Source organism: Haliotis asinina, chromosome 16 (genome assembly GCF_037392515.1).
Source record: "Haliotis asinina isolate JCU_RB_2024 chromosome 16, JCU_Hal_asi_v2, whole genome shotgun sequence".
Classification (NCBI taxonomy): domain Eukaryota; kingdom Metazoa; phylum Mollusca; class Gastropoda; order Lepetellida; family Haliotidae; genus Haliotis; species Haliotis asinina.
This window is the reverse complement of record NC_090295.1, coordinates 46,206,025-46,219,497: the sequence shown is the minus strand read 5'-3', so window position 1 is coordinate 46,219,497 and position 13,473 is coordinate 46,206,025. Positions and strand designations below refer to the sequence as shown.

General features: G+C 39.5%; 1 protein-coding gene across 1 annotated transcript; it reads right to left on the bottom strand.

Moving 5' to 3' along the window:
* Positions 1-265: 265 nt before the first annotated feature.
* LOC137268627 (UPF0488 protein CG14286-like) lies at positions 266-13,425 on the bottom strand. The gene is made up of 5 exons (XM_067803204.1): positions 13,322-13,425; positions 8,526-8,561; positions 5,403-5,493; positions 1,672-1,806; positions 266-698 (listed from the first exon to the last, which is right to left on the bottom strand). Exons 1-5 carry the CDS (start codon positions 13,388-13,390, stop codon positions 382-384), a joined length of 648 nt encoding a protein of 215 aa, XP_067659305.1. The 5' UTR covers positions 13,391-13,425; the 3' UTR covers positions 266-381.
* Positions 13,426-13,473: the final 48 nt, after the last annotated feature.

The following is a 13,473-nucleotide window of genomic DNA, read 5'->3' as shown; positions in this document are numbered from 1 at the left end:
ATTTTTACACCACTTTTAGTAATATTCCAACAAAATCACGAGAGAGGACAACAGAAATGGGCTTCACACAATGTGCTTATGTGGGGAATCATACCTGGGCCTTTAGATTCACCAGCAAATGCCTTAAACACTAGGCTACCCCACCGCCCCTCAGAGACACGTTGACCCAGTGTTTTGTCTACCATGGCTACAATGGTGTACCATCTATGTCAGTGCAGATTTTACCAGGTTGAGGAGTTATAACAAGAAACAATGTATCACATTCTGTTTTTATATATTTATTGTGAAAAAGATAATATCAAACACATTTGTACCATTCATGACTTTTTACATGTGAAACTAAATAACCGATGATTGCACAAGAGTGAATGTACACATTTTTCATGTTCCCTTGCTTTCACCATTTAGTTCAACATTATCATTCACAATTCCTTTTTCTGGAAAGTTAAAACGAAACTTGTTATCTGATTTCTCAAATTTGAAGGTATCTGATTGGCTATCCAGATTCTGTGATTTTTCGTCACTGTCTCCAGATGACTCGTCCTTGTGGTCAGCCAGTGATAGATCAGTGAGCTTCTTGTCCACACAACTAGAAATATCTCCCATTTTCTGCTGCTGCTGTGAAGAACTTAATTTCAAGCACTTGGACAGCTTTGTCTGAGATTCATCTGCAGGCTTCAGCACTACCTTCTTGGCAGCTGAAATGAGTGAGTGAGTCAGGTGGAAAAGTGGGTAGATGAAGCAATGTGTAGTGTGGTGGGGCTCGGTGGGTGTAACACCACCCAGGTAAGATTATGATGAAAGATCTAATTCAGGATTCAAACCCAGAACCAACACATTCTGGCACAGGATATTATTCACCATATTCGACTTGGACAACACTGCTCTCACTGACAAACAGATTACTATTACTGATAGGTCCAAAGGTCTTATTTGACTGTCATTCACTTACCATGGTAATAAATGTGTTTTCAAGCTTCTATCATGGAAAGAGGCATCAAATCTAACAACTAAATCCACATTTAATCAGCTGCTATGACAAACATGAAGTACTGGGAAACACCTCTGTCTTGGAGTTTCCACACGTGCTGAGAACATCTTCGTTGTCCTCAATGACCAAGGTGCCAACAATATCCATCTGTTACTGACTACCCATTTTAACAAGAAAAATATAAACCTAAAGTGTGCCTCTCACTATGTATTAGGTCATCTCTTGTTTTCCCAGAATAATAGCACTTGAGGTTTTTGTATGGAGGAACAGGTTTTACTTTTCACTAGAAAGACGTCTTCCCAGGTTTTACTTTTCGTCAGTAAGACCGCTTCCCAGGTTTTACTTTTTGTTAGTAAGACCGCTTCCCAGGTTTTACTTTTCATTAGTAAGACTGCTTCCCAGGTTTTACTTTTTGTCAGTAAGGCCACTTCCCAGGTTTTACTTTTGGAGTAAGACCAGTTCCAAGGTTTTACTTTTCCTAACTTTATATGAACATCAACATTAAAATGATACATGAGTGTTTGAAATCAATTGAAAAATGTTGTTCAAGATTAAACTCTCATTACAAATGTTTTCTGAGGGAGGGTCTTACATTCTCTACCAAAACCTAGGAGGTGTGTTTTCTCCTATACTTAGGATCTACCCATTATGATAGGGGTGGATAATGACCAGTTACCAACCTGCCGCTTGCTTCTTTTCATCATCTTTCATCTTTTTTCTGTAGTCTCCAAGTGTCGTCCTCATCGCCTGTCGTTTTTTTATCATTGGCGCTTTGTCACTGTCCAAGATCTTCATGGCCCGTGCTAAGTCAAAACCTGCAATCATGAAATGACTGAATAAAGCCTGTTATATAAAACAGCAAGCATTTTGATGCTATATATCCCATTACATGCTTGGGGCATATAGTCGACGCCTCATCCGTCTGTCCATCCGCCCGTAATCATTTTGTTTCACTCAAAAAACGTTCAATATTTTTAGACCAAAATTGATAGACATGATAATCCGAGCCTGTGGTTATGCCTTTTGCTATTTACAGATTTCTGGCATTTTTATTTTTTTGGTTTTTCCATGGAACATTTTGGTCTTAGTCTAAGGTGGGGTGGGCCTTGTTTCCAGAGCACAACTCAAAAACCGTTCAATTTGTTTCTGCAGAACTTTGTAAATATAACAGTCAGAACCTCATGTGGTGGAAATGTTTCAGATTTAGTCTCATAAGTGAGAGGTGTGTTTTGTTTACGGAGCACAACTCTAAAACCTTTTAATATCTGTCAGCAAAACTTGGTAGATATATCAGTCAGAAGGTAAAGTGGTGCCTTTTGCTATTTACAGGTTTTTGTGATTGACTATTTTCTTGGTTTCCATGGAAACGTTTCAGACTTAGTCTCAAACGTGAGATCTGTTTCGTTTCTGGAGCAGAGCTCAAAAAACTTTCCAATATCTGTCAGCAGAACTTGGTAGATATGTGTGGCACAACCTAAACAGGTGCCTTTTGCTATTTACAGAATTTTCTGATTTATCATTTTCTGGATTACCATGGTAACAATTCAGACTTAGTCTCAAAATGGAGGGATGGGCTTCGTTTCTACTAAATTCCAGGGCATAACTCAAAAGTTTCTTAATATTTTTCATCAAAACTTGGCAGATATGTGAGGGAGACCCTAAAGTTGTGCCTTTTGCTATTTACAGATTTTGCTGATTTATCATTTTGCCATTTCCATGGAAGTGATTCGGATTTGGTCTCAAAATGGAAGGATGGGCTTCGTTTCCGGGACACAACTTGAAAACCATTTAATATCTTTCATCAGTTCTTGGCAGATGTATGAGAGATCTTGGAGTGGTGCCTTTTGTTGTTTACAGATATATCGCATTTAGATTTTTCATGATTTCCATGGAAACGATTCAAACTTAGTCTAAAAAACATTAAAGGTCACATGCAACCAAAAAATCAAACATAATTAAAACACATTTATCACTTATTCATGACATATAATATACATTGATGCTTTTATAAAAGCAAATAAACACAATTATAAGCGTACAATCGCGATTCAAAAGTGCAATATTTTGTACTTGGGCTTACTTCCCCCGAAACGAAGCCCTCAGGAGACCGAACCCAGTCATAGCGGGTGGATATGCACTCAAGTGTAACGACGGCTTTCGATTGGCTGTTTCATTTGCTGATATGCTGAGGGTTCATTGTGTGTACAGAAAGATGATCTTTTTGATGGGCATTTTAGAAGTATAGCCAGTCACAAGAAAGTAAGATTCTTTATGGATAACAACTTCTTTTTGTGTACTTGTTGCGTCGTTTCAGTATGGATTCATATACTGTTGTCAAACAAAATCATATACACGAAAAGAAGTCGTTATCCATGAAGAATGTATATAGAGATGTTGGGTTTGGAAAATACATGTTCTCTGAATTAGCGCTCGATCCAATAAAAAATCATGTCAGTAGAGATGGTAAACTACTGCGTGCCTGGAATCTGTCATTCGTCCAAGTACAAAGCAGGACTTGAAACTGACAAGAGTTTGCACCAGTTTCCGTCAGATCCAGTCATCCGAAAAAATGAATGCGGTTTGTTTGCAACCCACAGACATAAAAACATGTCATGTGTATCACACGTGCCTAATTACATAATGTGGCAGGCACGGGACTCGGGTGCACGAGTCATAAATCAACTTATTTCCTTTATGTCGTATTGTCTGATATGTGTTAAGTTCAAATTGCATGTGGTCAATGATTGAAGCTGTGTATTGCATGTTGTCTTTAGCAGACAGGCAGACAGACATACAGGTGTAAATAAACCAGACACTGAGCTTTCTCTGTGACAGTGACTGCTTACCACAAGTTGTTTTACGTAACGAGTAGATTATTTACTTGTTTGTGTACACAACCAAGATTAGACTCCTGCTCACGACCTCAGACGCTGGGCATGTATGCTCCGCGAACCTATTCACTGCGCATGCGTCATGGACGCAGCGCAGCACAGCTGTTGAAACCAGTTTTCCCCCCAGCGCTGGGGGGAATTTAGTGAAACGTTTGAACTCCGATTTCGCGGGCTTTTTTTTCATCGCGTTTTTTTCAACTTTATAGGTTGAATTGGCATTTTTGATGATTTGTTTCGGTAAGTGCATACCGAAAGGTACCAGAATCTGCAAAGTTGTGTTTTACGTTGCATGTGACCTTTAAGTAACTGTCAGATGATTTGTCCATTCAAATATGTGGGGGCCGGGGGATATGTCATATCCTGATTAACCGGTGGTTAACAGCATGAACACACACTGACATACAATGAACCAGATTAGATGGTTTCAGCCTGGTTCATCGTCTAGGAGACACTGGCTATTATTTCAACTTAACTGTCCTAAGGATGTATTTTTTTTCAAAATTTGCTTATGATAAGACTTGCTTAAGACTGTCCTCTCAAAAGTTGAAAAGTCATAAAAATGTCCTGTTGCGATTGTCTGAAGCCAAAGCACTGGGTAACACACTGTAACCCATCTGATCCTCAAACATACTGACAATATAACAGTAGATAATTGGTAAAGGTCAGTTCTCACAGTACAACTTGTAGTAACTACTTGTAGAATTGACCTGACCTGCAACCTGAGAACACCCAAGTTGTGTTAACTTTGACAATGTCTCAGCCAGTTGAGTGCGGCTTAAAACTAAACTCACTCACCACTCAGCCAGGTGAAAGCGAGTTGAGATACTTCCCTTTATACGATGGATCATATGAATTTGACAAACGAGAAACATTGAAACAGTAAGACAAGAGTTCATTCCCTTTGTAAACATGGAGGCAAGGACATGTCAACACCCACCCTCCAACTTCCAAGGCTGACATTGAATATTAATTACTTCAGTGAGATTCCATGTAGTATCAACTTAATCATTTATGATTTTTAAATCTACAAGCAGATACTACAGGCTGTTACTACAAGTTGCAAAGTGAGAACGGACCTTTAGGGATGATTCTTTACGGCAGCTTTAAGCGAATCATAAAACTGTACAGTTATTGTAAATAATATCTTTTGATTGGTTCAAAAATACTAAACAAACGAAAGGTAGTAAAATGACAGTGTACCTGAGATAAAAATAACCAACGGGCATGACTACAGGTTGTCCAGCTTGACCTGAGCTAATCTACATATGCATGACCCGGGAGACCAACAGCTGGTCAAGTTAACATCATTAAATAGGGGAGCTCCTTGCCTAAAAGACTGAATATGAAACATTAAACCATCTGCAGTTAATTGTTTAAAGTGTTTAAAGACACTGTGATGTTAAAAACTGACAAAGGCGCAGCCTTTCACAATAATAGACCCAACCAGTTGTGACACTTTCAGACAATGCATTAGTATTCATATGATGAGGTCAAGCTAAACAACCTGTAGAATAACCCACCTTGTTTGGAGTCCAACTTGACGTGGTGAAGCTTGAGGAAGAGCTGCTCCTTGCACCATGCTACCTCACGCTCAAACCGAACCTCCATCGGCTGAAGTGATACAAGACAATAAAGACAACATGAAACTTAAATGTTTACTTTTACTTTTAGGTACAATACAATAACATTAACAAACCAGTTCATGAAATAAGCCCCAAACCCAGTCAGATATCAGGGCTGGTTACATCAATATCTTACCAGCCCCAAATGGATTTAACCAGACCAGACAATTCAAAGAAAATAGTCTTTTCTCAGATATATGGAACATATAATATTTTCACCAGATCATCAGGCTGGCTAGCTGAAAATTTAGACCATCCGTCAGAAATCTAGCGCGTTTCAGACGGGCTTTATTTTATACACTGATTAAACCCCTTCCAACAACAGTTTTCTGTAATACCCACAAGAAAATACACAATCATGTCTAGGCACAGGTCACTAATGAACACTACCTGCAGTCTGACCTCCAATTCAAATTCTTCAAAGGCATTTAGAAGTTGGTACAGAAACACAAGATATCCAGAAGATTTGTCTTGTATGGTTTATAATTCTCTCTTGTTGTAGCAACATGTTCAGTAAGTAAATAACCCGTGAAGGTGCGGGGTAGAATAGGCCTTCAGCAACCCATGCTTGCTATAAAAGGCACTTATGCTTGTTGTAAGAGGCGACTAATGAGACCAGGTGGTCAGACGCACTGACATGTCATCAGTTCCCAACTGCCAATTGATGCTCATGGTGTTGATCACTGGATTGTATGGTCCATCCTCGATTATTTACAGACAGACGCCATATAGCGAGAATATTGCTGCGTGTGGCGTAAAACTAAACTCACTCAGAATGAAGATTATATGGATATCAACTTCTTTATATGAGAACACAACGTTTTGGAGTTAATGCTTACTCCTTCATCAGGTGATTGAGAATGGGGTACAGAGCTATATTTATATGTACAGGTAAAGCAATAACAAAGTAACAAGTGGAATGACTTAACGAAAGCTGGAAGCCAGTATAAACAAGCGCTGATTGGAAACCGACAGTTATGATAACAATGATAGAAGCCAACGGTAATACATTACAGATGATGGGATATGTTTACATAACACAGGTAGGGGGTAAGGACGATGTACATGATAGGGGAAAAGGGTGGAAGCCAATGGTGGATGATGTTTACATAGCACATGATTGGGGATAAGGATGATGTACATGACTGCATGAGGGTTGATGGGCATGTTTACATGGGGGTAGATGATGTACAAACACAAGTAGATAAGGATGTACACAGGTAGATTGGCTATACATGGATTACATAGATTACATAGATAGAATGTACACAGATAGATGAGATTAATTTATCAATAAGTCCCAGGCACTTGGTAGGTACAATCCTTGGTCACGGTTGATTGCTGGTTTCTGTCTCCGGATCTCAATGGCTTCTTGCAGTTTCCTTTGGCGCCAGTTGTTGTTGTTGGTAGATAGTATCCTAGTGTCCTCCCATCGGATTGAATGTCCAGGGTTCTTGAGAATGTGTTCAGAGATGGCCGATTTCTGGTCGAGTTTGCTGACAGAGGTCTGGTGTTCCTTCATTCTGGTGTTGATTGGTCTCAGCGTTTCTCCAATGTATCGGTCGCCACAGTTGCAAGGGATCTGGTAGATGCATCCTCTCGGGTTAGGGTGTTCACAGCTGGGTCCTTTACCGTTGGCTTTTAGGTAGGTCTTGATGCTCTTGCCACTGGAGAAGGTGACATCGATGCTGGCTTTGGTCTTGATGAGGCGTGATATTTGATGACTGATGGGGCCAAGGTAGGGTATGGTTACTCTGATGGGTGAAGGAGAAGGCTTGAGGCGGGGTTTTCTGTCCTTCAGGGTCTTGTTGATGGTGGCTGTGACGAGCTGGGGAGGGTAACCGTTTAGTGTGGTGAATGTCTTTCTGAGGTGGTCCAGTTCATTGTTTAGGGCATCAGGATGGCAGAGGGCTTTGGCACATCTGGTAAGGGTGGCGATGATAGCTTGCTTGATCTGAGGATGGTGGCAGGAGTTGTAGTGGATGTACTGGTCGGTGTGCGTCGGCTTGCGGTATACTGAGGTTCTGAGTCCATCGTCTGTGGCGTGGAGGGATACATCAAGGAAGGGCAGGTGTTGGTTGGTCTCAGTCTCCATGGTGAACTTGATTCTTGGATGTTGGTCGTTGAGGTGGTTGAGGAGCTCGATGGGGTCGTTGTCATTGGCGATGGTGGTGAAGGTGTCGTCGACTTTGCGGTACCAACAGAGGGGCTGGAACGGAGCTGTGGAGCTAAATATAGCTCTGTACCCCATTCTCAATCACCTGATGAAGGAGTAAGCATTAACTCCGAAACGTTGTGTTCTCATATAAAGAAGTTGATATCCATATAATCTTCATTCTTATGCATTTCACTTCTAAATGCCCTTCAAAGACTTAAACTCACTCAGTAAGCAAATATAGACATGTATTTATGAATTACTTAACTCCCACAATGGACAGACAGACATATGCAACATTATGCTGTGTACTTTCATATTATCTTTTTACTTTTAGTATCCATGGCAGTATACATGCTGATCTGCCAATGGGCACATTACCATCTTGTCCTTCCAGGTACCCATTAACTGCTGGATGAACAGAGACACACTCTGATGAAAGACTCTTTCTTAAACAGCCACAACAGTAGCTGTTGGGCTGGGATGAAATCCTACAAATACTCATGAGTCAAGTTTCCACAAACCTATCAACTTACTCCCTGAGAGCAATTGTGTGTAGCCTCACCTGAAAACACCATACTCTTTGGGTGTTCATACTCAGTGACTCGGCTGATTTTGTGATATGACACTTTGAGATGTTGCTATCGAATCACTGGTTTTCTAGGTCTATACTACATAATTCAAAGGGTGGGATAACATAGATAGAATAGTGTGGAGTGTAACAATCTTTAGTAATTTTGTTTGGGTACTACAGTTCTGCATCACACATGATCACATGTATAACATTTCCAAGAATAAACACATTAACTTCATCAATGAAGCAGTTTATCTTCTTACAAAAAAATGCATAACTTCAATATACCTACCTCATCATCATGTTCCTCTTCTTCCGGTTCAGGGGTCTGGAAAACACAATATCCACTGTACCAAAATACATACCACTTGAAAAATACATAAAAGTCCCAAGATGAAAGTAAATATCCAATCTTACCATGCTTACAGTATACTACATCACATCATTTCATTATTCTACAGGACCCTCATAATTTTGTGAGGACCCTTGAAATCAATCACAGGGGTCTCATGAACCAAATGTACAAGGTAAATTAAAAACCCAAATGACACTTTTACACAAAACAATCTTGTTCACAAGTGACTACGAAGAATCGATTGTATGAGGAGTTCCACTTTAAATGTATCCTACTTCATAGGATTGTTTTGAGGGTATACATTAGTTTGGGGTTTCAACACGGGTTACAGACAGAAATCTTTCCCAAGTGATGCCAAATGAACACGCGTGTGTTGTCATCATGTTTATAAAGCAAGGCATGGTGTCATCCCACATATGACATCCTTACCTTGTCAGTGTGCGATAGGAATATCAGTTGAATATGAATGTGAGAGCAACAGAACTGTTCTGTGGGTGCTGTGATCACAACATAAAAATTGTTGCCATAGATTTACTACGAGTAATATAAATTTCATTTCCACAAAGTGCGCCCGTTGGTGTTGTTCTGCACCTGCTGCGCGCGAATTCTGAACACCTCGTTAGTTCTAGTGGTTTCTAATGCATGTCACATATGAAAATGTAGAATCCAAGACAAGGGATTTAATGAATGATTGGGCTAGAGTGCAGTTTACCGGGCGCGCGACCCGGGACTGCTGAGCGCTCGCTAATGAGCGCGCTATAGTGATAGCGCGCTGTAGAGCTACTGAACTGTCTCACTTTACCGCGCTGATGTATCCTTAGGGTTAGGGACCCCCCTTCTAGATCCTTAGGGTTAGGGACCCCACTTCTAGATCCTTAGGGTTAGGGACCCCCGCTTCTAGATCCTTAGGGTTAGGGACCCCCCCTTCTAGATCCTTAGGGTTAGGGACACCCCCCTTCTAGATCCTTAGGGTTAGGGATCCCCCCTTCTAGATCCTTAGGGTTAGGGACCCCCCTTCTAGATCTTTAGGGTTAGGGACCCCCCCTTCTAGATCCTTAGGGTTAGTGAGTAAAGGTTAGGGTTGGCAAACCTTAGATGCGATCATATCCATATATCCATCCACGAATCGAAAGTCAAACGATAAACGTCATCGTATATCATAGCTTCGCTGGATTGGCTGCACAACATCTTGAAAACAATGCCTAGGTGTGGCTTCTCGCTTTGATGAATGGGTAGGCGGGGCCTAGCTCTGCGCATGCGCAGTAAATGAAAACAAACCATAATAGTTTGTTTTCATTCACTGCGCATGCGCAGAGCTAGTGGGGTAATGACCCGTTAACCCCCTGGATGCCGAGTTTTTTTTCAGGCGCACATTTTCATAAGGTTTGAAAAGTGAACGTTGTGCGAGATTTGCGCTCGCGTGGTCCTGGATCTGCGTACGGCTATGAAATTGCACAGACATGTAGAATATTTAATTTCCTATCCGTTGGTATAAATATAATTGCGACTACCTCAGGGGTTTGAGAAATAGACACTGCTAAAAGTTGTCCAAAACTTTTTTGTGTGTTCAAAAACAGTAAATTTCTCAGTTTTTTATCGTGCACCAATAAAAGCACTCTGCTACGATTTTTTTAATTTGGCATCTTTACGGAAAGTGTGAGCGAAGAAAATACAGCTTGATATCTGAACGCCATAAGTGTATATGAAATGGATGTATGTGCTAATGCATAACGTCCTACTCACAAAATCAAAAATGACCCGCAATAAATGTCAAAAATCGATTTTCTACTATGACGTCAAACGTCGACAGAGAGGTCATGCACGTATAAAGGTAAGGGGGCATAACTCAGCTATGGTTTACATTAGGTCAATGTAACTCCGATCACATGGAGAGAATTTGCTGTGGATATGGACAGTATATTTTCGTGATGTTTTGTTCACAGTGAACCAAACTATTCCAATACAAATTTCCCCAATGTGAGAGGATACCTTCTGGTAGTTTCACAATTTGTAAGAAAAGATGCAAGTGTACTACATCAAAAAGCAGGCAATAGCGATTTGGATGTCCCTATCCGATACATATTTTAGTTCTTAGATTCCCATATTCTCCTGTTTGTGTATATGTATTTTTATTATTTTTCCATCATCATTAACGGAGTAACAGCCACATATTCAAACGTAATGAAATAACTGAAGATAATGCGACATTTTAGTTGACGTCACGGCATGTTTTGTGCATTTTGTGACGTCAGAAAAAGACTACTCTGGTTGCTGATTAGTATATATCTAACCTAATTTCTACTCAATGTGTAAAAGATCTCGGCTTCTGTGTCAGAATTCAACACTTTTTAGCCAAAATATGAAATGAATGGTTTTATCACTGAAATAGTGTCCTGATTATATCAACAATTACACGGTTTTACTACATATGTTATTGTGAGAAACACGCGCACCTGTCTAGCATCAATTTAGCGTAAATGAAAATTTCACAACACCTGAATATTCATTGAGTATTCATTTAGGAAAAAGACTTTTCTTCTCATTATTATGAAATCAATTCCCTTCATAAGTATGCAATGAAAAGTACAAAGAGATCGCCTTTTCAGTAAAGAAGTAATAGAAAATGGACGTAAGGCTTGTCCAAATTAAGACTTGACCTGATTTATATATTTTTAACAATTTCCGTATAAATATTGTTTGAGTTAGACATTCTGCCATCCGATATATTTTAATCGCATTTGAATTGACTTTATTATCGAAAAACAATGATAATGAATCATGAAACGTTTTGACAAACTCGCACCTGGTCAATTAATATTCATAATAGTTTTGTCTATAAAAACGACACAAACCATTACAATGAACAAGACAATTCCTTTAAATAGTAGTATGTGTGCCCCAACATTTGATAAAATGTACAAATCATTTTCATTAATATTATCCGTTTTACTTATAAGTTGGAATTAAATCGTTGTTTATTAACCTGTTCATATGAAACTGCAATATTTGTCCCAACGTATTGAATATTGCACATGACGGGAACTAAAGCATATGTTGCAGTAATGGCTACGTGTGATCTTCCAACACTTGTGTAGAGGCTTAAAATGTGGTGTAATACACTTACTGAGTCAATTTCCCATGTAAATATTATTCAAACAATCAAAAGCTTTCAAAGAATAAAAACGGATACCTTATATCCACACATGATATGGTGTTGAACATGGATATATGTAGATACTGAAATCAATTTCATGAAAAAATATCTGAACGATGCGCAAAATATACATCACAATATTAAAAGTGCAATCGGAATGGTATGGGCATTGTGTTTACTCTTGTTCAACCGACCTTCACCTCAAAGAAATTGCCTAATATGTGCAACAATGTTGACGTATGACATCACTACCGATGACCGATTTCTTTCAAAATGGCGGCTTCGCTGAGAAGGGTACACAGGATTTTGCGACGACTTTTTGCTTGATTCAGGGATCTTTTGTATATAAATGTGAGATGTAAGTAATCAGAATTATTCTGACTATCTGTGTATTGTGATATGTTCTTATCGTTTACATTGTAAATGACGGAAGAAGCCAGAAATGCCGATAAGTACCGTTGTCGTTCTGCGTGATTTTGCGTCAGTCATGGCGTCACGCTGCACTAAAAGTTTTACAGTTTCTTATGAATTACCAAATTATTTCATTGTATCTATTTTCAATTTGCTATTTTTTGCCACGATACTCTTCCCCTGAATATACTAAGCGTATTGAGCCATTGTAAGCAATGATTAGAGAGCTGGATGTTGGAAAATTTCCGAAAATGCTACGCAGTGTAAAATTGGATTTTTTCTTTGTTTACATTTCAGTCAAGCGCTGTCTTTCGAGCACAGCGTTCGTTTTCATACAAAGTATATTTCGTTTCGTTTTGTCCAGACAGTTGGTACTGGTGACAAAGACCATTTGTAATTTGATTCTAAGATGCATGGGGAGTTCAATGATGCATTTGTCGTAGCTAAGTATGAAGTATAAATGATGTAATAGGCTTCTCAATACCGGCCTTCCCGAAACGTGATTTTGTAAACACTATCCAATATGGCGGAAAGCGCACTTCGGCGTTCGTGTAAGTGTATTTTCGAAAACATCCCAACCGATTCTGGGTACATCGGTGACGTTTCAGAATTATCATTCCTGGTTACATGAAAACTTGATATCAGTGATCATTAATATGCTATTTTTGAAATTCATTACTTCCAGTAATTATCCGATTTTCACATTTCAAAACATACTGCAAATAACGCTGTGAATCTCGATTTTATACAGTTTGAAAAATGGCGACATTTACGATGAAGTCTATTTTGAAAGGCAATTTTAAGCACTTTAGCTTGGTCTGAGGTAATAGTGGATGGTATCAAGAAACTGGGAATTTTCCGCAGAATTCAAAACTGTGAAGTATTTATATATGCGTGGTATATTTAGAATTTTACTGGACTTCCAAGTGAGGTATGTAGAGGAAGGACATATATGTCCCTGTGGCATCCAGGGGGTTAAACGAGCACTAACTAACTGTGATCGCACCGGTGGTCCCGAGGTAGCGTGTCCGCTAATTAGTCTAATTAGAATCCCACGACCCCTGCTGAGAGCGTTCGAGCCCCGCCAGCCCACAGCGAAAAAATTCGGAAAAAGCGCGCCCGGTAAAGTGCACTACTCCCAATGATTGATCTATATCCTAAGAATCACCTTCACAGGAGCCGGTTTAGGGTTTTGTTTTTTCTTGCTCTTTGGTTTGGCTGGTTTCTTTTGATCCATCGTAATTTCGTCAACAAAACAGAGTAGTGTCCCTTTATTGCGCCAGAAATAGAGAAATCATTGCTCTATGAGAATAATAGAAT

Coding starts and splice junctions, on each gene's coding strand:
- LOC137268627 (XM_067803204.1), bottom strand. CDS start 13,390: ATGGATCAAAAGAAACCAGCCAAACCAAAGAGCAAGAAAAAACAAAAC. Junction 8,562..13,321: donor CTAAACCGGCTCCTGTGAAG/GTGATTCTTAGG, acceptor TGTGTTTTCCAG/ACCCCTGAACCGGAAGAAGA. Junction 699..1,671: donor TGAAAAGAAGCAAGCGGCAG/GTTGGTAACTGG, acceptor CACTCATTTCAG/CTGCCAAGAAGGTAGTGCTG.